The 25,762-nt window shown below is 41.0% G+C and overlaps 1 protein-coding gene and 2 pseudogenes across 1 annotated transcript; 2 read left to right on the top strand and 1 right to left on the bottom strand.

The window, feature by feature from the left end:
- The first annotated feature begins 1,845 nt into the window (after positions 1-1,845).
- MED7 (mediator complex subunit 7) lies at positions 1,846-10,276 on the top strand. The gene is made up of 2 exons (XM_070414522.1): positions 1,846-1,916; positions 7,215-10,276. The coding sequence occupies exon 2, from the start codon at positions 7,232-7,234 to the stop codon at positions 7,931-7,933; it is 702 nt and encodes a 233-aa protein (XP_070270623.1). The 5' UTR covers positions 1,846-1,916; positions 7,215-7,231; the 3' UTR covers positions 7,934-10,276.
- On the top strand, positions 1,874-25,762 carry LOC139010280 (coiled-coil domain-containing protein 127 pseudogene; annotated as a pseudogene).
- LOC139010089 (centrin-2 pseudogene) lies at positions 20,221-21,321 on the bottom strand (annotated as a pseudogene).

A 25,762-nucleotide genomic window follows, 5' to 3' on the forward strand; every position in this document is an offset into this window, starting at 1 on the left:
GAGAGAGAAACATCGATGTGAAAGACACACATTGGTTGGTTGCCTCCCACATGTGCACCTACAGAGGCTGGGGATCAAACCTGCAACTGAGATACACGCCCTTGACCGGAAATGGAGCTGGAAACATTTCTGTCTGCAGACCGACACTCTAACCACTGGGCAACAGCAGCCAGAGCACCACAGAATTTTTTTTAAAGGATAGATTTATTGAGGTATAATTTATATACGGCAAAATGAACATCAGGTGTATGGTTCTGAGTTTTGATTAATATGTACTTCCATATAACCACCACCACCACCAGAATTAACATATAGAATATTTCATTACCCCAAATAAATTCTTTTCTGCCCCTTCTGTGTTCCTTCTTCTCCCTTTAACCCTGGTCCCTAGTAACCAGTGATCTGATTGCTGTTCATGTGCAAAATTTTGTCTTTTTCAGGATGTTGTATAAATAGAATCTGACAACATATAGACTTTCATGTCTGGCTTCTTTTTTTCTCTTAGCATAAAACTTTTGAGGTCCATCAGTGTTGATGCATGTATCAAGGGCTTGTCCCTGTTTACAGATGAGGCGTATTCCATTGTACGGAGGTACTATAATTCATTTATTCATTCACCAGTTGATGGACATTTGGGCTATTTTCAGTCCTATAAACATCCATATACACGTCTTTATATGGACATATGTTTTCAGTAACTGCATAGGGATGGAATTGCTGGGCCCTGTAATCGTTACATGTTTAACTACATAAGAAAGCGTCAAGCAGTTTTCTAAAGAGGCTGCACCTTTTTTTATTTCTGCCAGCAAACTATGAGAATTGGTGGCAGCGACCTATCAACATTTTGAATGCTCCATAAGAAGTTTTTTTTTTTTAAATATATTTTATTGATTTTTTTACAGAGAGGAAGGGAGAGAGACAGAGAGCTAGAAACATCGATGAGAGAGAAACATCGATCAGCTGCCTCCTGCACATCTCCTGGGATGTGCCCGCAACCCAGGTACATGCCCTTGACCGGAATCGAACCTGGGACCCCCCAGTCTGCAGGCCGATGCTCTATCCACTGAGCCAAACCGGTTTCGGCTCCATAAGAAGTTTTTGAAAATGAAATCAAAGAATCTTATTTTAATGAGGAAAATTTGAGAACTTTTTATCAGAATAACAATCTTTTCTTTTGAGTGCACCATGCTCTCATAAGCAGCCCATGAATTTAGAAATTTGTGACATTTCTAATGAAAATAACCTTTCAAAGAAATCTTTATGTCTGATTTATTTTTTGTTAATTTGCTGCCTGGGAATAGAATAGATATCTCTGAATTTCTAAATAAAAATAAAAGTCAGTGGATGGTGAAGAAGTGGAAATTAGGAATATATTATTCATTTCCAATCATGGTCACAAATATTTCCAGATTTTAAAACAACATTTCAATGGTATATAAAATCCAATCTCACTTTTTAAAAATTTATTTTTGACGGTGAGGTTAGAGTCGACATAACTTTAAAAAAATATCTGCTTATCCTTATTTTCTAACCTTTATGGAAGGCATGTAGATAGATGCCTTGTTTAATTTTAAGGGTTAAAAAACAAACAAACACGAAAGGCAGCTACCAGCTCCTACTTTTAGGGGCAGAAAGTAGAGGTACTATCCCAATTTAACGCTCCCTGGCGACAAAGCCACCAAATTGCAGGAAGATGGGGGGTGGAAAGGAGGCGGGGCGGGGGGGGGGGGGCGGAAAGGTCGGGGAGAATAGTTTTGCGCAGGCGCACTAGCGAGCCAGCGGTGTGAGGCGGGACAAGTCTCGGATAAAGAACAGCTCTTTCAGCCAATAAAGAGACAGCATCATCGACGTCTTCCCGGAAGTTGAGTTTCGCCAGCTGTGGGAGAGGCCGTTACCAGAGTAAACGCAGTTCTGAGGTGAGTGGGCGGCGGCGGTTTGGGGCTCGCTTCGCCACGCGTTTCTCTTCCCGGGACCCCGCGGTTTCGTCGGGGCACGCTGGGAGTGGGGTGGGGGAGGCCTGGGGCGGGGCGCGCTCGCTCCCTCAGCGTGGCCCCCGGCGTGGCTTCCCGGCCGCGCGCGGAGCCCTGGTGGACCGCCCGGCAGGCTGGGGGTGCCTCGGTCCGTGTGGGGAGGCCGGGCCGGGCTGCAGGTTGGGGGACCGAACCGGGGTGGCCTTGGCCAGCCCTCTGGCGACTCCGGCCTCTGTAAAGTGAGAACAGCGTCCCCACCCGACCTCCCGAGGGGCACAGCCCTGAAATGGCTGGACTTCAGGACTTGGGGGGGTGGGGGGGAGGGTGGATCCCGAGCCCCGTGGCCCAGAGACGCCCCTGAGAGGTGGTGAAACAACCCGCCGCAGCCACCTGTGCGGTAGAGGAAGCGGGTCCGTGTGGCTGCGACCTGGCATTGGTGGCACCAACGACCTCCGTGGCTATGAAAGGGTGCGCCTAGGGCGGCGGTTCTCAACCTGTGGGTCGCGGCCCTTTTGGGGGTCGAACGACCCTTTCACAGGGGTCACCTAAGACCATCGGAAAACACACATATAATTACATATTGTTTTTGTGATAGATCACTATGCTTTAATTATGTTCAATTTGTAACAATGAAAATACATCCTGCATATCAGATATTTCCATGACGATTCATAACAGGAGCAAAATTACAGTTATGAAGTCGCAACGAAAACAATTTTATGGTTGGGGGTCACCACAACATGAGGAACTGTATTAAAGGGTCGCGGCATTAGGAAGGTTGAGAACCACTGGTCTAGGAAGTGATGGGTAAATCCGCCAAATTTCCCAGGATGTCGGGGTCCCCGGTAGGTGTCCTGACTGAAGAGCTGGTGCGGGTGGCTCAGAGGACCGAGGGAGGAGACGAAGTCCTGCTTCCCCTCATGGAGACTTGGGATCCGTACCTGGAACGTGAAGTTAGCGATAGATAGGACTTACCTCAGGTTAAGTGAGAGCGGAGAGAAAGAAAACCGTGGCACCGGCCGGGAAGTTGGCCTTTGGAAAATGGCGACTTAAAAACTGAGGAATGCGCAGGGTGCAGGGAAGCACACACCGGGACTCACAGCCGGAAAGGCTTGCATGGGTGAAACCTGGGCTGGTTAACATTTATTTTGAGTCCTGGCCGGTGTGGCTCAGTGGGCAGAGCGTCGGCCTGCGGACTGAAGGGTCCCGGGTTGGATTCCGCTCAAGGGCACATGCCCCGGTTGCTGGCTCGATTCCCAGTCGGGGGCGTGTAGGAGGCTGCTGATCAATGATTCTCTCTCATCATGGATGTTTCTATCTCTCTCTCCCTCTCCCTTCCTCTCTGACATCAATAAAAATATATCTGAAAAAATTGTTTTGAAGTACCAGATCAATGCCACTTCTCTGATTCTGGTAATGATGTCGTTAGTAAGAGAACGTTCTTGTTTTGGGGGTATGCACTGCAGTATTAGGGGGGTAAAGAGATGAGAGACCAATAAGGCAAGTGAGGGGAAATGTTAAAATTTGGAGAATCTGTGAAGAATGTGGAACGTTTGCCCAGGCCAGTGGGCTCAATGGTTAGAGCGTCCACCAGTGCAGGAAGGGTTGCAGGTTCAATTCCCGATCAAGGGCAGGTATCTGGGTTGCAGGTTCAGTCCCCAGTTCCAATGGAGACAACCAATGGATGTCTCCCCGCCACCCCCACCACCACCTTCCGCTCTCTCTCAAAATCAATGGGAAAAATATCCTCGGGTGAGGATTAACAACAACAAAAAAGAATATGGAATGTTCTTTCTACTATTCATAAATCTTCTACACATTTAAACACCTAAGCCACCATCCGGCCTTTCGACCTTCTGGCCGGTAGCTATGATGCGCACTGACCACCAGTGGCAGATGCTCTGAGAACCAGAGAGGAGGGAGCCTGATTCCAGGGTGTGTCACCCGAGAACCGAGAACCGCCCTCTTGCAACTCAGGATCCCTCAGGGGATGTTGGAGGGCTGGTTTCGGCTGATTCCCGCAGGCCAGGCTGAGGGACTCCACTGGTGCATGAATCTGTGTTTCTATAAGTCTTAAAATTTATGTTGAAACTTTTTTGTTTTTATTTTTTTATTAAAAAAATTTTTTTTATTGATTTCAGAGAGGAAAGGAGAGGTAGAAATGTCAATGGTGAGAGAGAAACATTGATCGGCTGCCTCCTGCACACCCCCCACTGGGGATTGAACCCACAACCCTGGCATGTGCTCTTGCCCAGAATTGAGCCCTTTAGTCTGCAAGCCAATGCTCTATCCATTGAGCCAAATCAAGCAGGGCTGTTAAAATGTTTTAAAGGGTTGAGTGTAACTATTTGCAGCTGTCCTAAGTTTGTAACTTAGTGAAACAGTACACAGTGTTTATAACCCTCCTCCCATGCACTTTCATTCCTTTTTCCTTAATGGCTGTATTGTATTATATAGACCACCTTATACAGCCCTCATCTATAAAACCATGTATTAATTCCAACTTTTCCTGCTCTTTTCAAACAGGGCTGCGTTAAACTTAGGTATTTTTTTGGGTGTACTTGTACCAATTTTATAGGATAAATTTCTATGAATAGAATTATTGGTTCAAAGAGTATCAGTATTAAACTTTTTGATACTGCCAAATTAAATTCCAAATATGTACTTGTTTCCTTTCCTATCAGTTGTGTATGAGAATTTCCCACATTACCTGGGGGTGGTGCTGGCCTACCACCTAAGAGTGTTACCTGGTGATGGTCATGAAGGCGACTTCTGTGAGAGCTGAGGTGAATGGATGCTCTCCACCCCAGAAACTTCCCTGAAGGGCCAGGATAGCTAAACATCTGCTTCTAAAATTAGGATGCCCACTCTGCAGACACTGAAAAGGAGAGTGTGATGTCTGCTGGAATCCAAGGTCTGCCACATAGAAGGTGTTCTATTTGTTGATTATATGGAGTATTTGACATCTTGATGGTTTGTTAGATGAAAAAGTTGGTTTAAAAAGTGTATTAGCCTGGGCTGGTGTTGCTCACTGGTTGAGCATTGACCCATGAACCAAATATTCAGGAAGGCCTAACTCACCGGTTGAATTCCCAGTCAGGGTACATGCCGGGCTGGGATTGCAGGGGGCATGCAGGAGGCAGCCAATGGATGATGTTTCCCTCATTGATGTTTCTGTCTCTATTCCTCTCCCTTCCCCTCTCTCTATAAATTAATAACATCTTAAAACAAAGTGTATTAGCCTGAATATTTTCCCTTTATTTATTTGTTTTTAAATTTTTAAAATTTATTGACTTTATTAAAAGGAAGGAGGAGAGAAAGAGAAGTGTCGATTTGTGTTCCACTTACTTTTGCATTCATTGGTTGATTTTTGTATGTGCCCTGACTGGGGATTGAACCTGCAACCTTAGCATATCAGGATGACTTTAACCCCAACTGAGCTACCTGGTCAGGGCATCCCAACTTCATTTAACAATTGCATTTTCTTTGTCATCTTCTGCCTATATCCTTCTTTAATGTAGTTTTTTTGTTTTTTTTTAAGAGATTCACTCAATGGACCTTTATAGAGGACCTACCACCTTTTAGGCATTGTTTGAGGTGCAGCTTGGTAGAATTGTGAACAAGACAGGCAATTCCTGAAGTCATGGTGCTCCTGGGAAATGGAGTCAGAAAATAATGTTTTTGAAAAATAAAAATTTCTAGTTTTTGCCCTTTGTTAGCTTGCAAGCATTTATAGCCCAGAAAAATGAGATTGCCTGTTATTTTGCTTATACTTTGCTAAATGGAATTTTTAGATTTATTTATTTATTTATTTATTTAAATATATTTTATTGATTTTTTACAGAGAGGAAGGGAGAGAGATAGAGAGTTAGAAACATCGATGAGAGAGGAACATCGATCAGCCGCCTCCTGCACATCCCCTACTGGGGATGTGCCCGCAACCCAGGTACATGCCCTTGACCGGAATCGAACCCGGGACCCCTCAGTCTGCAGGCCGACACTCTATCCACTGAGCCAAACCAGTTTCGGCAGATTTATTTATTTTTATTAAATTTATTGGTGTGACATTGGTTCATAACATTATGTAAGTTTCAGGCGTACATCCTCATAATTTTACTCCATTGTGTGCCTTCCACCCAAAGTCTAGTCTCTATGTATTTGAACCTTTATCCTTGTTGTCCTTTCCTCACCCTCCTTTCTCTCTGGTAACCACCATTCTGTTGTGTTACATTTATTTTTGGTAGTCAGATCTGTTGGTCTTTTGTAGTAGCCTTAAAACATGTAGTTATTTCTTTGATAGATTGTAAGCAGCAGTTGGATGGAGGTAGTGGTTTTTATTTATCCTTGAAAGGTAGTATAGTGTAATGTTTTGAAATCTTTAGACTCTGGATCCATCCTCTACTACTTACTCTGTGACTTTACACAAATGGTTCAACCACTTATTTCATCTCTAAAATGGAAAGAGCACCTTTCTTTTCTCGGATTTCTCACAACCATGAGAAAAGTATTTAGAATAGTGTCTGGTATATAGTTTGCACTCAGATATTATCTATTGTCATAATTATCATCCCTGGATACTCATTGTCATATATTAACAAATATATGAAAGAATGAACACACATTAAGGATGTTTGTACCTACTTCCAAGTTCTCTTTGATTTGGAGCCCTCTTGAAATGGATGAAGCTGCTCAACAAATACTTATGAAGCTTCTGTGTGCAAGGCTGTGGACACAGCAAGAACTATGATAGACAAAATTTTTCCCTTTATGGAGCTTATTGTCTGGTTGGGGAGACAAATCAGATACTGATACAGAGAATAAAAGCTACTGACTCATTGATTCTCAGCAACATTCTCTCTGCCACTGTGGCGTAGTGGAAACTCAGGAATAGCCGCCCTTAGAACTTCACAAATTCCAGTATAAAACTGCCTCCAGTATATTATATCTTGAAAATCTGATAAGATCAGTCTAAATGAGCACAATTTTCTTTATAGATGAAAATATACTGCAGCCTATTTTTTTGTGCCGATGAAAGTATTAAGTAGAGAAGGAAAGTACTTGGATAAATAGAAAAGGATCATAGCCTTTCCCTGTTGTAAATGTTAGTTTTAGAAACCACGGAGATCATTTTATTCTGGGCCCCCAACTGCTAGGGCGAAAAAAGGAAAATATTCTGTCTCTAGTCACCCAATGTGACAGGTTTTTTTTGTAGAGGTACTCTAAATCTTTGGTCTATTTCTATAGGTTCTTGATCTTCCACAATGGGTGAGCCACAGCAAGTGAGTGCCCTTCCACCACCGCCGATGCAATACATCAAGGAGTATACGGATGAAAATATTCAGGAAGGACTAGCTCCCAAGCCTCCACCTCCAATAAAAGACAGTTATATGATGTTTGGCAACCAGTTCCAGTGTGATGATCTTATCATCCGCCCTTTAGAAAGTCAGGGCATCGAACGGCTTCATCCTATGCAGTTTGATCACAAAAAAGAACTGAGAAAACTGAATATGTCTATCCTTATTAATTTCTTAGACCTCTTAGATATCTTGATAAGGAGCCCTGGGAGTATAAAACGAGAAGAGAAACTGGAAGATCTTAAGCTGCTTTTTGTACATGTTCATCATCTCATAAATGAATACCGACCTCACCAAGCAAGAGAGACCCTCAGGGTCATGATGGAGGTGCAGAAACGTCAACGCCTTGAAACAGCTGAGAGGTTTCAAAAGCATCTGGAAAGAGTCATTGAGATGATTCAAAATTGCTTGGCTTCTTTGCCTGATGATTTGCCTCATTCAGAAGCAGGGATAAGAGTAAAAACTGAACCAATGGATGCTGATGATGGCAACAATTGTACTGGACAGAATGAACAAGAAAAAGAAAATTCAGGTCATTGGAAAGACCAGATTATAGAGAAAGATGCTGCCTTGTGCGTTCTAATTGATGAAATGAATGAAAGACCTTAAAGCGTTTTTTGTTGTTTTTATTTTTTCCTTTCAGTAAATAGCATCATATATTAGTTCATTTGCTCTTGGAGAGTCTTAAAAGACATATAACTAGGAGTTATGTAAACAGCTTCACTCTCCAACTTTATCAATTATGAGATGTCACAGGCAGTAATTTCATTTTATGGCAAGCATAGGCAATGAGTGTGACTGCATTAAGAGTAATCAACTTAAAAAGCAAAGTGCTGCTGTTGTGTGGAATATTCCTGTTTTTGGAGTTGCACTAAACATTGAAGATAATCCTCAGTAATAGCAAATTTCCGTCCTTGGAACGTAGACTTGTTATTTGCTTTAAGAATGATAGATAGAAGCAGCAGCCCTGTAGGTTGCTTGGTGTTAAAAATAAAAAAAGAATGATAAATAAATAAAGGATATCAAGTAGTATAAATATGAAATTGTGAAATCTTTATATTTTACTTAAAAATTTGCCTACTCTCTAAAAAAGTATTGTAACATGTTAAAAGAGAAGAACCCCATAGAGTTATAAAATAGCAATTTTTCCTCTCGACTGCTCCTGTAAATACACTATGTAGAACAATCTTGGCCTTACCCTTTTTTAGTCAATCAGATAATTAGTCCTTTGATCACTTTTAGTTGCAACCATTTTAGTAATTAAAATGTTTATGTAATTAAGTGTACATTTCCTTTAAAATTTAGTTCATACTTGTTTAAAGCTGGAATCCTGCAATGGGAAGGGAGTTTGGTAGCAGAGACTGTTAGATATTCACTGGAGATTGTATCTCCCCTGAGATACGGTGCTGAGATAAGGCTGCCCTGCCAGGGACTATATTTCCCCACTCCCCTTGCATGTGTGTAAGGCTATGTGATAAAGCTCTTAGCAGTGGAATATGAGGGTAAAAATTCAGGCCTGCCCCATAAAAATTTTCTTGCACAATCCTCCATTCTGTTCTTATCTGTTGGGTGGATGGCCACACCCAGGATAACTTTGGGTCCTCCATTCTCTTCTGGTTGGATGGCATAATTTTACCATTTTGAAGATGATAAAGGTTCAGTTAGTTTGGGCCCTTGAATGACTGAGGACTAGGCCTTCCTTTCATTAACCTCCCCACCCCAATCCAGCTGATTTGACTATCTGAGCAAGAAGTCACCTGTTTTGATCACATTTTATTTCTGTATTTCTCTTCTCTTCCCTCTAACCTCTCCACCAAAGTCTTGGTGAAGAGTCTGCCTTGTATCTGAGGTTCTCTGCTGGCCTTTCTCTTAATGTAGGCCAGTGCTTCTCAAAGTGTAATCTTGGACTAGGAACATTAGCATTACTGGGGACCCTATTAGAAATGCAAGTTCTCTTGCCTCACTCCAGACCTACTAAATCAAACGCCAGCAGTGGTATACAACAAGCTGTGATTTAATAGCCCTCAGATGATTGTGGTGCAAATAATCAAGATTTAAGAATCACTAATAAAAAAAAAAGAATCACTGTTAAAGGTAATGCCTTTTCCCAGATGTACACTTTTGATGATTCTCTTAGTCCCCGGTTTCCAATATACCATTCTTACTCTATTAAGGTCTTCAGCTCTAGAGCTGGCAAAAACCAGTTTAAAGTGACCACAGGTCAATTCTATACGTGAAACATTCATCCTCTTTAGAAATCTTTGGAGTGTAGGCTGTTCCCAAGTAGACCGGCCACTTTTTTTTTTTTTCTGACATGTATTTGGTGTGGATCATTGGGCTCCAGAGGACACAGGCCAGTCGTAAGTTTATAATGAAGGTGAAGGGTTATTCCCCACATTCCCTTCTGGGGGAGCAAGCTAGACATTGCATAACACTTGAGCAGCTCTGAAAAGAAATCTTGTTATTTCCCCTCAACCCTTTTATAATCTTAAGGATGTTGGGCTAAGAAGGTACAAAGCCAATTTTTGGCTGTTTTGCAAATCCATGCAAGGAAAAGAAACCTAATTGAATCACATTGTTATAAGACTTATGACATAATTTGTATATGAATTTGTGTGTTTGGGGAGAGGATTAAGGGATTTAAATTCCATTAGCAATCTTAAATTCTGACTTTGAGAGGATCTGATTTTGTAGGTCTTTTTAAAAGAATTTTGATGTGAACTATTTCAATGGTATAAAGTAGCGCAAGATCTGATAGTTACAAGTTTAAAAACTTATATGGTCTTGGCCAGTGTGGCTCACTGTTAAAGTGTCAGCCTACACATTGGTCTAGTGCAGCGGTTCTCAACCTGTGGGTTGCGACCCCTTTGGGGGTTGAACGACCCTTTCACAGGGGTCGCCTAAGACCATCGGAAAACACATATAATTTTGTGCAAATAATAAATAAATAACAATAAACATTGTTTTTGTGATTAATCACTATGCTTTAATTATGTTCAATTTGTAACAATGAAAATACATCCTGCATATCAGATATTTACATTATGATTCATAACAGTAGCAAAATTACAGTTATGAAGTAGCAACGAAAATAATTTTATGGTTGCTCACCACAAAATGAGGAACTGTATTAAAGGGTCTTGGCATTAGGAATGTTGAGAACCACTGGTTTAGTGTTTGATTCTTGGTCAAGGGGTTTGATCCTCACCCCTACTTGGGGGTGTGTGGGAGGCAACCAATAGATGGGTCTCTCTCACATTGATGTTTCTCTCTCCCCTATAGGTTTCAAGTTTCCCCTCGCTGACATCTTGGGAAGCAGACTAGGTTTCAAGGTCCCCCTTTTATATTGTGGCTTTTCCCAGAATTTATGAGAACATCTGACAATTTTATCTTGGCAAGTCCCAAGTCTGCTGACTTCTTTGTTCAGTGGGTGAGATAAACTCCCCTTTTCCCTCCTCTCTTCCCCTCCTGCCCTAGCAGCTATCTATCCTGCTTAACAGTAGGTCCTGAAGTGACTGGAAATAGCAAGTGCAAGGATCTCATGAGGAAATAAAAAGGTGGCATGAATTGGATGAGAAAGGTTGCTATTGCCACAACATAGGGAGGAGGTGGAGCTAGAGAAGCAGATACAGAGCAGATTACAGGATTTAAAAGGCCAAGGGAAGGAGTTTTGTTTTATCCTAAATCTGTTGGAAAGTCAATAGCAAACATATATAGGCCTTTGTCGACACTGTTCTAATAACTACATGGTCGTTTTATCCTCACAACAACCCAATGAAATCATGATTTTTATACCCATATTACAGATGAGGAATCAATTGCTCTGAGAGGTTATGTAATTTACCCAAGGTTACCAAGACAGTGAGTGGCAGAGCCAGGATTGAAAATTTCTACTTTCAAAGCCAAAGCAGTCCAGCTGGTGTGGCTCAATGGTTGAGCATCAACCCATGAACCAAGAGGTCATGGTACATGCCTGTATTTTGAGCTCGATCCCCAGTAGAGGGCGTGTAGGAGGCAGCCAATTGATGTTTCTGTCTCATCAATGTTTCTACCTATCCCTCTCCCTTCCTCGCTCTCTAAAATCAATAAAAACATTTTTTTTTTTAAAAAAAGAGGAAAAAAAAAAGCCAAAGCACTTAACCTCCATACTTTACCACCTCTCTACTGTATCAGACAGTTAATAAGTAATAGGTAATAAGTAGTGGACCCAAGAGTAGAATCCAACATTTTTACCATATAAAGTCCATAGATACTACATGATTCTGGACTGAGGAAGAGATTTGTATGTGGGAATTGGACATGTTAAGGCATTTATGTCTTAGACTTCTCTGTGTATTTTAAGGAAATACCTGTGTATCATCTCCACTTTAAGAAACAGGGTCAGTTTTGTGGTTTTATGGCTACAAAGCACATAGCATAATTTATGGTACTTAGTAAACTATCAAAAGTCAACAATTCTAAGTCATTTGCCTTTTGTGTTTGGCATTTAGAATCAAAGATTGAAGAACTGATTTCAAATTGCAATGTAATGAATCTAACACTAAGTGGCACCCTTACCATAAGTTTTGTAGCTGTAGCCAGGTGGCAGAGGAGGGGTAAAGATGAGGAAATTCAGAGGTTCTATTTATAATATTGAGCTTTTTATTCAACAAGTGAGACTTGCTGCCCGTGCCTGTCGGCCTTTTCTAGTGGAGAGAACATGGTGTGAATTCTTCAAAATAATCAGTATTATGTTTTGAATAAGAGTCTTGATCAGAACCTTTCTCTCAGAGCTGCCTAGACAAGACTTTGTCTTGTCTAGGCAGCTCTGGGAAAGACCTCAGGCATTATTGGTTAGTGAATAAGACAATAAGATGCTTCTCACATTTGCTTAATATATGACCAAATTCTGTGAAGCTGCTGGTTCCCTGTCCCCCACTCTAGGTTTGGAATAAGGGAAGGCATTCAAAAGATGAGAGAGTCTTGCAAGGAAGTATGGTTGGCCAGGAATGCATTGTATCAGCATTATAAGGAAAGATATCTTGTGGGTCTTTACTGATTTTCACATTCATTCAACAAATAAGGGAATCTGCTGTGAATAATATGCAACCATTTAAGAGCCATTACGAGTGAGAGTACTGGGGGAGGACGGGAGCTGGAAGAAGTTTATGGGATAAAAAGGAGGACCTATGTAATACTTTCAATAATAAAGATTTTTTTTTAAAAGAGTACTGATGAGGAAAGATATTCAAGATCTGATAAAAGTAAGTTGCTGGGTATATTTGTGTCTGTCCAGAGTCAAATTTGGAAAATTATATAAAAACCATTTTATGGATGAGGATATTGAGACTCAAATGTAACTTTCCATACACAAAGGACACCAGCTAGTAAATGGCAGAATTAAAACTGAGGCTTAAAAGAAAATTTTAAAACGAGAAAAAAAAAGCATGGTAGAATTTGGGCTCCATTATTTACTAACTGTGTAGTTTTGGTTGAATCTCAATTTCCTTAACTATAGTAATTATGGTACCCATCTCAAAGGGTAGGCACCATCTAATGTTGACAATGAAAGAGAAGATTCATTCTAATTCTTTTTGAAATTTGTCAGGTTTTAGGCTTGCTCATCATCTATGTAGAAGTATCTGATCTAGAAGAGGAAAGGTGGTGCCTGGAGGCTTAGGTGGTGGGTGAGCCTAGGACTTTATGAGTTACGGCTACCTACTAGGGAGAGCGATAAAGAAATAATGAGAGCCTGGCCATGTGGCTCAATGGTTGAGCACCTATGAACTAGGACAGTGGTTCTCAACCTTCCTAATGCCATGACCCTTTAATACAGTTCCTCATATGGTGATCCACAACCATAAAATTATTTTCATTGCTACTTCATAACTGTAATTTTGCTACTGTTATGAATCATAATGCAAATATCTGATATGCAGGATGTATTTTCATTGTTACAAATTGAACATAATTAAAGCATAGTGATTAATCACAAAAACAATATGTAGCCAAAACCGGTTTGGCTCAGTGGATAGAGCAGGTCGGCCTGCGGACTGAAAGGTCCCAGGTTCGATTCCGGTCAAGGGCATGTACCTTGGTTTCGGGCACATCCCCAGTGGGAGATGTGCAGGAGGCAGCTGATCGATGTTTCTAACTCTCTATCTCTCTCCCTTCCTCTCTGTAAAAAAAAAATCAATAAAATATATTTAAACAAACAAACAAACAAAAAAAACCAATATGTAATTATATATGTGTTTTCCGATGGTCTTAGGCGACCCCTGTGAAAGGGTCGTTCGACCCCCAAAGGGGTCTCGACCCACAGGTTGAGAACCACTGAACTAGGAGATTACCGTTGGATTCCTGGTCAGGGCACATGCCTGGTTGCAGGCTCAGTCCCCAGTAGGGGGCGTGCAGGAGACAGTCATCAATGATTCTCATCATTGATGTTTCTATCTCCTCCCTTCCTCTCTGAAATCAATAAAAATATATAAAACAATAAATGAAAAAGGAAGGCACAAATAATGGCAGATATCAAAAGTGACATTACTATAGATTATATAGACAGTAAGAAATAATATGAAAATATTGTGGAAAATTGGAACACTTAGACAAAATGTACAAATTCTTATAGAATGACCAATATTGGTTTAAGAATAGGGAACTTGATTAGCTTTCTAATGATTAAAAAACAAAACCAACCAACCAAACAAAAAAAACACCAGTAGTTAAAATCTCACAAAGAAACTTCAAGTATAGCTTTGCTGGCAAGTTCTATTAAAGATTGCCAGAAAGAAGAAACATTCTAAGCTCTTTTTATGAGATTAGCATAGACATATATGCACATTAATCTAGCAATGTATAAAAATAAAAAGTAATGCTTTATGGCCAATCCATGTTTAAGAAAGTAAAATAGAAAATTAATTAATATAGTCTGTCACTATAATAGATAAAAGGAGAAAAATTCACTTGATCATCTTAACAGAAGCACAAAAAGCATTTTATAAAATTTAGTATCCATTCATGAAATAGAAAAAAAGGGGGATCTGGCTGGCTGGGTAGCTCTGTTGGTTACAGTGTTGTTCTGATACCTTAAGGTCCAGGGCATATACAAGAAGCAACCAATGAAACAAATTGATGTTTCTCTCTCTTCCTCTCTCTCAAAAAAAAAAGTTAAAAAATTAATTAAAAAAGAAAACAAATTAGAATATTTAGGAATATAACAGAACTTCCTTAATCTTATAAGTTGTAGCTCCATAAAATCGGCAACATGTATTACACCCAAGGTAGAAAGTTAAAACCTTTCCTTTAAGATCTGTAATGAAACTACAATGCCTGCTATCAAAACTTCTGTTAAATATGTACTAGATTTCCTAATCAGCATGGTAAAATTAAAAAAGGAAGAAGCCGAACTGCCATTATTTGCAGAAAATGTTTTTCTGCATGGAAAATTCAATATAATCTACAGATAACTTACTAAAAAGAGAGTTTCCTGGTTGGAGAAAAATACATTCATGCCCTAGCTGGTTTGGCTCAGTGGATAGAGCAGCCGTGGGCAAACTACGGCCCTCGGGCCAGATCTGGCCCGTTTGAAATGAATAAAACTAAAAAAAAAGACCGTACCCTTTTATGTAATGATGTTTACTTTGAATTTATATTAGTTCACACAAACACTCCATCCATGCTTTTGTTCCGGCCCTCCAGTCCAGTTTAAGAACCCATTGTGGCCCTCCAGTCAAAAAGTTTGCCCACCCCTGGGATAGAGCATCAGCCTGCAGACTGAAGAGTCCCAGGTTTGATTCTGGTCAAGGGCACATACCTAGGTTGCAGGCTTGATCCCTGGCCCTTGTCCGGGTGCGTGCAGGAGGCAACCAGTTGATGTGTTTCTCTGACGTTGATGTTTCTCTCTGCCTCTCCCTCTCCCTTCCACTCTCTCTAAAAATCAATGGAAAAATATCCTTGGGTGAGGATTAACAACAAAAAATAATACATTCAAAAATGCATTTCAGAATACCAGCAACAAATGGAAAAAAAAAAATTAAATCAGATACTAAGCATCAATGATATGAAGTACCCAGGAAAAAAATCAAGGAATAAGTTGAAGGCCTCTATGGAGAAAAATTTTTAAATTTTGTTAAGATTTTAAAGAAAATCTAAATAGAGGAGAGAGAAAATACGTCTATGGGTTGGTACACTCAATATTGTAGAGAGGTCAAATTTACTCCACATTGATCAGTGGATTCAGTGCAAGCCAATCAAATTTTTGCCAGGTTCTTTTTTTAATTTAGTAAGATGATTCTACAGAGCTGTGCACCACCTCTGTTAATCCAGATAATGGTAGCTAAAGCAACCTCCCCACGTTTAATCATGTAAATCCTTATTGATAAGAATAATCTGTGTGTCACTGGAACCTCCCTGCCTAAGGGCTATCCTATGGGTGGATCCCGAACCAAATAAAAGCTTGGTGAGGCCTGAAAAAAAAAAAAAAGATTCTAAAATGTATAGGAGATTTGCTCGGTCCTATACAGCAAAAAGGTTTGTTGTTTTTTAATAATAATGCTTATTATGGACAAGGCACCTAGTTTAAATTCTTTAAAGAAGAGGTAAGTTTCTCATGAACCCTCAGGGGCTTGATTGTCCCAGTTTTATTTAACTTCCAAGTAATGAGGGATATGCAGAGAAAACCATGCTGAGATGCCATTGTATCCTTACCAGTACACACACACACACACACAATATCAAGTGTTGATGAGGATGTGGAATAAGAATTCTTACACACTGTTGGTAGATATCTCAGAAAACAGGCATTATTTAATAAGGTTCAAAAGTTATGTACCCTTGCCTGGCTGGTGTGGCTCAGTGGTTGAGTGTTAACTTATGTATCAGAAGGTCACGATTCCATTCCTGGTCAGGGCAAATGCCTGGCTGGGTTTCTGGGCTCGAGCCCCACTGTGGGGCGTGCAGGAGGCAGTTGGTCAATGATTCTCTGTCATCATTGATATTTCTATCTGTCTTTCTCCCTCTCCCTTCCTCTCTGAAGTCAATAAAATTTTTTTTTTTAAAAAAGGTATGTACCCTTTGACCCAGTAATTCCACTCTCAGAAATATACTTCAGAGAAGTGTGCACTGGGATTCATGTAAAAGAATGTCCAGTACGGCATTGTTCATGATAACTAAAACAGAAGATTAAATGTTCATCTAAAAATAGAATGAACAAATAATTTGAGGCATATCTACTCCCAGGAAAACTTTGAGTAATAAGAACAATCTATAGGGATATACAACAGCATGAGTGGATCACATAAACACATTGTTGAGGGAAAGACAACGCAAAAGCCTATAGACAATATGGTTCCATTTTCATGATGTTCTAAAATAAAATTATACATAAAGTTTGGGATGCAAACATAGGTTTGCAGGACAAATAGCTAATTACTGAATACCTGCTCCTTATGTTCTATGAATGACCTTCCTCCCCTCTGAAGCCCCTGGTCCCTGACCTCATCCTTAGCTCATAATGTTTTTTATTTCTCATTTTCCCTTTCTGTTTCTGAAGCTATCCTGTATGTGGAATTCCTACATATATCACATAAGGCAAATCCTCCCCTTAGTCCTTTTATCAAGGTCATTAAAAAAGCAAGGAAACAGCCCATCTTGGTGGTTCAGTGGTTGAGTGTTAACCTAAGAACCAGGATGTCACGGTTCAATTCCTGGTTAGGGCATATGCCCAGGTTTGAAGCTCGATCCTTGTGTGGGGCATGCAGGAGGCAGCCAGTCAATGATTCTCATCGTTGATATTTCTACTTCTGCCTCTCTGTCTCCTTTCTTCTCTGAAATACAAATATATATATATATATATTTAAAAGCAAGGAAACAATTGCAATATTTCAAATAGTGATTACCTGTAGGAGAGGGAAGGTTTTGAGATCAGGAAGGAACACATGGCCTTGGAATAGGGGTTGGAGGGACTTTAGGAGATTTGCTTTATTTTTTGTTTTGGGTCCTGATTTCTTGAGTGTTTGCTTTGTAAGTGTTTTTTAAACTATAAGTTCATGTAATGTTCTGTACATCTGTTATATTTTCCATTAAACAATAGTTTAACCTTAAAGCCATATTGTGACATCATCATACACCCATCATATTGGAAAAAATTAAAGTCTGACAGTACCGATATTGGCAAAGACATGCAGCATCATAAGAGTTCTTCACCGCTAGTGAGAATGTAGGCTAGGATTAGCACCTTGGAAGACTGCTCAAATTCTGTTGTAAAGTAGATTCCTGTGAGAAGTGAAAAAATGGGAAACAGGGTTTTCTCTGTTTTTAGAGAGGCCTTTTTTGGGGGGGGAGGAGGGATATAATTCAGAGCTTCATCTTGAATGAAACAGGCTAATGTTAGTTTTACCCTCCTGTGCATAAATCCCTAGAAGCAGTGAAGTTATTTATTAGCTAGACAAGTTGGAGCAGCAGTTCTCAACCTATGGGTCGCGACCCCTGAAAATACATCCTGCATATCAGATATTTACATTACGATTCATAACAGTAGCAAAATTACAGTTATGAAGTAGCAACGACAATAATTTTATGGTTGGGTGTCACCACAACATGAAGAACTGTATTACAGGGTTGCGGCATTAGGAAGGTTGAGAACCACAGGTAGGGCAAGTTTCAGAACAGAGACTGGTAAGTTACCAACAGGCCGAAGTCTGGTAAATGGTTCTGGGGTTTCCAAACCTGTGAGAAGGAAGGGAGGGTTCTGACTGCTGGGCTCAGCAAAGCAGGTCAGTGTCAGAAACTATTGGGCAAACAACATGCAAATGAGTAAGTTGCATGAAAGGGGGATCTTTGAGAATCCTACTTTGTAGCTGGTATATGGCAATGTGATCATTCGATGTGATCAATGTGTGCTTGTGGTGGAAACCGCAGAGACGGCAGGCAGCCCACGGAGCCCTGGCTCTAGGAATATCGGATCCCTCTAGCAGTCAGCAGGCCTCCATCGCCTTTCCACAGTCCCCTTGGCAGCACTGGCTCTGGGCTCTATGCTCTCATAAATGACAGGGTCAATCAAGCAGCTCATCAAAAAAGTTAGGCTTTCCCACCCACAGGTCTAGTTACTACATTTATGCAGTACTTTTAACTGGACAGTCAGGACTCTTAATTGGACAGCAGCAAACCTTCCCGTTCACGCTTCAGGTGACTTGTTCTTATTGGTAGGAATGGACAGTCAACATCTTGAAAACACATAGCTTTGGCTCCTTAAATCGACAAAAATTCTAGTTGGGTAATAAGGGGAGGTTTCCTTTCTGAAAGGAGGTGATGCTGTGTGATGAAGCCCACTAGAAAGTAATCTCTTGTAAAATGAACATGCCCCCACACACAGCCCCAGTGTCTATTCTCCACATTTTATTCTAAACAAGGATGCCTGACTGGATGTTCAATCCCATTACTTACATCTGCTTTGCCCAATACAGTAGCCACTTGCCACATGTGGCTATTAAAATCTAATTTTCAATTAATTAAACTTTTAAAAAAAGAAACTATATTTTTAGTCATACTAGCCACATTTTAAGTGGCTAATAGCTACATGCGACTTGTGACTATCATGTTGGGCAGAACAGAGATAGAACATTTCCATCATTACTGGAAATTCTATTGGACAGTGCTAACCTGAGGATCAAGTTTAAATACCTGAGCCTGTAATTGATAAAGAATAATCAGAGCTACCATTTATAGGGTGCCCTCCATATGCCAAGAACTTTGCTAGAAATAATTACTCTCTAATACCACCACCAATGATCACAAAATCAAATGCTCATAGGGCCAGGCAGGAAGGTAAGTAAAATTGGCTAGGGGCAATACCATGGGAGAGGCAGGGACTGTGGCTAACTAGAGTATATGCCTCATCTAAAAGGGACATAAGTCCTTAGTTTGATCGAATTGTTGTCATTTGAGAATATGGGTCTAGTACTACCAGATCTTCTGAATACAAACAGAATTTGTAAATCCAGATTTTCATATAAAATTTCATTACTTTTCATTGTAAAGCAACAAATATATCATTTCTTGAAGCACCATACAAACTAAACCTAAACATACCTCAGCCCTGGATTCAATCCATGATCTGACTCACCCATGTGCAACTGCTATAAATCCATGCAGGGCCAAGAACCATCGTTTAGTTATTAATTTCTGCAACTACATAACTAATACTGCCACTGACTCATCAAACAATAAACACAAACCACAACCACGGTCAATTCTACTTCTGATTGTTCGAGGCCTCTCCCAGAACCATACAGCAGTCCCCGCTAGCCTTCTCTGCCCTGCAGGAGATTTTCTGTGAGCAGTTTGGGAGACAAGATCCCTGCTCCTGAAGGATTTCTATTGTCATCATGCAAGACAGCATAGATAGTGACTTTTTAAGGAAACTGGGTGTTGAATGTGAACAGCATCTCGAAATCAACCTTGTCCAACCTTTAGCAATGCATGACTCCTGCTTTGTGCTTTTCTGAAAAGCAATGCTTGTATTTCTCTCCACAACCGAGGCTGCCACTGCTAATGTAGTTGAGTGAACTTTTATTCTGGAGAGCCTTATCATCCTGAGCCAGTTTCCTCTCCTCCCTGACACATTCAGTGATGCTGCACTCCAGTGTTTGTTAGAGCAGATGTTTATGTTTCTGTGGTGATGATCAGTGATGACACAAGCACCGGAATGTGTATCATCAAATTTATTCAGACAGAGCTGCAAAGAAGAGTGGGAATTCCACTTTCATTTGAACTTCATGAAAACTAACTCAACTTCCTCAACAATTACTTGTTGAGGTTTGGGCTGTTCAATCTGGATGTTAAAGAGCAAACACTCACACTTGCCTGTTTGTGATTCATTTTACTATTGGATTTTTTAATTTTTATTTTTTGCAAGTGAGAGAGTTCACTGTATTTTTTAAAAGAGAAACTGCACTTAGGTGTCAATTAAAACCAGAACCATTGTAGAGATGCCTGCTGTTTGTGGTGACAAAGTTACAACATGTATTTGCCTGAGAATTCTTTCTATGGTGGCATAAATGTGGGACTGCATGACAAGAGTGAAGCAATACAAGGCAGAATGGCAAGTGGGTAAATGCTCTAATGTGCTCTTGTTCTGTTTTGGAGAATTAAAGGAAGCAGCAGGTCACCTCACAAAGAACTATATTGTCAAAGAACACTTAAAAAAGTTGAAAATGGATGTGAGGTTGTTACTAAAGGTATACAGGGAGGTTAGTGGGGGAAAAAACACTTGTGTTCTCAAAAACCAGGTTTCACACAATAACAGGCACTAAAACTAGTTGTGTGTGCTTGCAACAGGAGAGAATACTCTTAATAATGGCTGGTCTTTTTCATGATATGCAGGAAATCTTCCTCATTGACTTCCCCGTCTCCATCTCGATCAGCTTCATCAATCATTTCCTGCAGCTCCTCATCAGTGATGTTCTCACCCAACTCATTGGATACACGTTTGAGATTGTCGAACGATATGGTCCCAGTTTCATCATCATCGAAGAGCTTGAAAGCTTTCAGGATGTCTTCTTTGGAATCTTTCTCGCACTTTTTTTGAGTCATCACAGTAAAGAAGTCATTGAAATTCATTTTTCCTGTACCTTCTGGATCAATTTCACTTATCATCTTCATAATCTCTTCTTTCTTGGTTCAAAGCCCATTGCTCTCATCACCACCTTGAGCTCTCTAACATCAATGGTCCCAGTTGCATCAGTATCGAAGAGATCAAAAGCTTGGCGTAGCTCCTGTATCTGCTGTGGACTAAGCTCCAGCTTAGGACTCACTCTTTTTGGCTGGGAAGATGATGCCACGTTTGTCGTCTTAAAGCTGGAAGAAGCCTTCGGAGGTTCCGAGTCTTCTTTGGCCTGGAACAGGTTGCCCAGAGGGCCACGCATGCCCGGGGGGCGGCTGCGGGCCGGCTGTGTGTTAAGAGGAGGCAGCGAAAAGGCACAGGCCCTGCGAGGAGGCTGGCGTTTCTTCAAATCCATCTCCGACCTTACTATTGGATTTAATACGTTGGAACTGTTGACATAACATTCCCCTCACCCATCACCCCACACATAATGTCCATAAAATCATCTATTTCAGGCCTAACTCATAGTAGGTGCTCATATTATTGATTTATTTGCTGTGCACCTCTGGGAAAGTCTCAGTTTTTTACCATGGTGCCTATAGCAGATATGTGCAAGCATGATAAGGGCTCAGTGAGTGTTTGTTGTCATTATTATTAGTACTACTACTATTACCCAGAGCTATGTAGTTAGGTAGACCATGAGTCCCGTCCCAGGTCTAAGACTGATTAGTTTTGTGGCTTTGGATAAGTTACCGAACCTTTCTAAAGCCCAGTGTTCTCATCCGTAAAATGGGGATAATAATTATTATAGGTCCTTAGACTTGTAAGGATTTGATAAGATTATATAAGTAAAATGATCACCATAGTGCTGGCCCATAGTAAATGCTCCATAAATGTTAGTTGATATTAGTACAAAAATAACAATAATAGCAATAATCATAATAATACATATTACTACCTGGCCTGATCACCATTAAGCCGGGCGGCAAAGTCTGAGCACCATTTCTCCTTTGTCACTAATGCTGTTGGTGGTGTCATATTCAAATAAGGATAACTTGGACCACCTTCTTAGCAGTGACCTGTGGCTCATGATCTCTGATCTGCCTGACACTGAGAGCTTGCTGGCTACCAAGTTCCCAGTGTTGGGATTTCTGGCATTACTTGCTCTATGGATTACTCAGGGGATACACAAAGTCAGTCTTCACTTAGGTCCTTGTTCATTATTTTGACTTCTTGCTGCATCCTTTCTATTATGAGGGAAGACAAAAGACATCTTCCCCACTCCTCAAAGAAAAAGGCCTTGCCTGACCGGCGTGGCTCAGTGGTTGAGCATTGACCTGTGAACCAAGAGGTCATGATTTGATTCCTGGTCAGGGTACACGCCTGGGTTGCAGGCTTGACCCTAGTGTGGGGTGTGCTGCCAATCGATGATTCTCTCTCATCATTTATGTTTCTATCTCTCCTTCTGATCTGAAATAAAAATACATTTTTAAAAAAAGAAAGAAAAAGGCCAGATTTGATGCTTGAAAATCTGGGGCCTTTGTGCTCTACTTTGTGACACAATAGGCTATTCTTAACTTAATGTCCTGTTCTTACATCTTTCTTGCTTTCTCAAGTAGGAAAATCAAATAAGAGGTAATATTTCACCCTCGGCAATAAATATTATTATCGCCATTTTTTCTACATAACTTGGACCCTTCACTAAAATGCTCTTGCCAAAGGGGGCCTGGCTGGAGTTCTCACTGAAACTCTAAGTGAAAAGCTCTGGTTCCCTCATCCTCTGCCCGTGTGATCTGAAGGTGCGTTTCTGTCGAGGCTGGAGAGATTTTACAGACAACCTTATGATCCTTGGAATCCCAGAGGTCCCTGCAAGCCTAGGCCAACCTGGATTGCACAGGCATCAGGGGTGGACCCCCAGTTCTCCAACATCCTGTGTAACCAAATGACTTTTTAGTTGTGCAACCCCTGAAATTCATACTTGCTAGCCAACTTACCATGACAAGTGCAGAGAGTACTAAACGGCTTTTGACAGAAAGTAGCTATGTGAGCCTGAGCTGGTTGCATCCCCTCTCTGGGTGTCTAGGAGATCTATTGCATGGCCCCATACTTGAACGTGCTGTGACTCAGTCATTGACCATGGTGGGAGACAGGAGAGAAGTTTGGGAGGGTGCATTTCTCTTTGGTTTATTTCCACTCATCCCATTTTAATTTTGTCAGGGTCAGATAAGTAATTTGTATTTCCTAGGTCAAATAACAGCAGACCTGAAAAAAAGTTAAGTCTTTACAAGTTCAAAAAAAAGTCAATAGGTAAACTCTAAGCTAATTATGGGAAAAAACAGTGAATTCATAAGCCAAAACCATCTAGAAAAAGAACCCTCAAATGTTTGACTTTCTTCCTATTTTGAACACATGCACTGTTGACGGAATGAGAAGTGATCAGGGGGACGACTTCAAGGCACAGCCAACTCCCTGGTGAGCTTCCAGAGGCTGACAGGGAAGGGCAAAGTTATAAGCAACTCAGAGCAATCTTGCCCTGGACTGTGGCACAAGAGCAGTTCCTGTCATTGAAACTGAGGTCATCAAAGCCCTACCTGGTTGGTCCCCACTGCCATTTCACAACTGCCACAACCAGGGCCTGAGCATCCCAGGCCTGCGTGACCTGGCCCTCGGCAGCCAGCCCAGCCTCCTCTCCTGCCATCCCTGGAGAAACAGGAGCCATCCCTGTCTCTTTTGGTGCCTTGAACTCACTTAAGCAAAACAGCCTTTGTGTACACTGTTCTCTCTGCCTGGAGATTTGTTTCTGTCCCCTTTGCCTGGTGAAGACTTCATCATAGCAAGGAGAAGAGCCCAGTGATTCTGTCACCACTCGCTTCTACAAGTACTTTTCGTTTGACCAAACCCCGCTTTTGTTTTAATTCTGTTTATTTTGGGATCCTGGCACAAGTATACTTCACATCTCAATCTGTATAATTACTTTGAAGGGAAATTTAATTCATTTGTATCTGATGCCCAGAAAAGCTAAATGTCCATCATTTTCCATTTTTAAAAAGCAGTGGTGTTTTAAAGCATCTCTATTTGAGCCAAGAAACCAAGTAGGACCTCAGTTTTAAGATGTTCATCTTCTAAAGCTCTTGATTAATCAGAGCTTTAGCAGATGATTTTTCAAATAAATATGAAGATTATATAAATACACAACAATAATAACTATCTCTAAATCTGAAGAACAGCAGTTTGGGGGCTTAACTTCAGTGTGGGACAGGGCATGGCTCCCTACTCCTCAGACTTCCCCAGTGACTAGGGAAGGTCCTCCAATAGTCCGAAAATGGGGGAGAGTGAAGGGAAGACAAAAAGGAGGAAATGAGTAAAAAACATGCACATCAAAAAAATTTTTTAGGTTCGGCGCTCCCGGCTAGGGGGATATCTTCATGAATAACTTAAATGACCCCCCAAATTGGAATATCCGGCCCAATTACAGGGATGATGGGGGTGATGGAAGCAAATGGAATTATGCCCTGTTGGTTCCCATGTTGGGATTGGCTGCTTTTCGTTGGATTTGGTCTAGGGAGTCCCAAAAAGAAATAGAAAAAGAGCGAGAAGCATACCGTCAGAGGACGGCTGCTTTCCAGCGGGATCTTGAAGCCAAGTACCATGCCATGATCTCAGAGAACCGACGTGCCGTTGCTCAGTTGTCTTTGGAACTTGAAAAGGAACAAAACACAACGACTAGTTATCGAGAAGCCCTTATCGTTCAGGGACGCAAATTGGTGGAAGAAAAGAAGCTTTTGGAACAGGAACGGGCTCAGGTCATGAAAGAAAAGCGGCAATTGCAGCCCTTGAGAAGTGCGTATCTGAGCTGCGTGGAAAAGGAGGAAGACTGGCAGAGGAGGGCCCAGCTGCTGCTGAAAGAGTTTGAAGGCGCTCTTTCAGAAAGACAGAGATCTACTGCAGCCTGGTTCTCCCTCGCAGCAAGCGGCTGGAAATAGAGAAGAACTTACTGGTCCGAGCATCCACTGACCCAGTTGCTGCTGACCTAGAAATGGCAGCTGGCTTGACCGACATATTTAAGCATGAAACCTACTGTGGGGATGTCTGGAACACCAACAAACGCCAAAATGGGAGACTCATGTGGCTCTATCTCAAATACTGGGAACTAATTGTTGAACTGAGAAAGTTTAAGAAATTAGAGAAAGCCATACTAGAAGAGTAAGACAAGAATGAAATGACACTTCTTTTAATGACTCAGGTCAGACTGTCATTGTGACATTCTGGGTTATCTGATGGTTTCTTTTTTCCCTTCCTCCCGTGCTACCTGTGTGTGGCCACATGCACTGAGGGGCCTTGCAGCCTGCACCTCTGAGTGGTACAACAGCCCTCAGCAGACACGGGGTTTCCTCCCCACCCCCACAGTTATTCAGGAGGCAGTTTCTCAGAAGCAGTCTTTCAGCTATCAGCATTTTATTCAGCGGAGAGTATAACCTCATATCTTAGCTTTAGGGTAAAATTGTTTTTAGGAAAGCGAAATACAGTAGTGATCCCCACTATAAGAAATTTCCTGTCTGCTTTTACCACTCCCTAAATAAATATTGTTTTTCCCTCTAATTATTTCTCTTCTAAAATTACATTTAGAAGTTGTCAGGTAGTGGATTAGAACTGCCTAACAGATGATAATAGGAAAATACTAATATTGTCAAGGTTTTGTATTGTTTTAAAGATCTCCCACCAAAGGGAAAGGGGGTTTCTTGTACCCAGTTGATACCTTAGTGAATGTTTGGAATTTGACTTGTGTCTGTATTCAATAGATATTGTTGACTAGTGCTGACATATAAGAAAAGATACCTACAATTTAAAAAAAAATT

This window comes from Myotis yumanensis, unplaced genomic scaffold (assembly GCF_028538775.1).
Source record: "Myotis yumanensis isolate MYYU_CA2020_CCGP unplaced genomic scaffold, mMyoYum1.0.hap1 SCAF_5, whole genome shotgun sequence".
NCBI lineage: Eukaryota > Metazoa > Chordata > Mammalia > Chiroptera > Vespertilionidae > Myotis > Myotis yumanensis.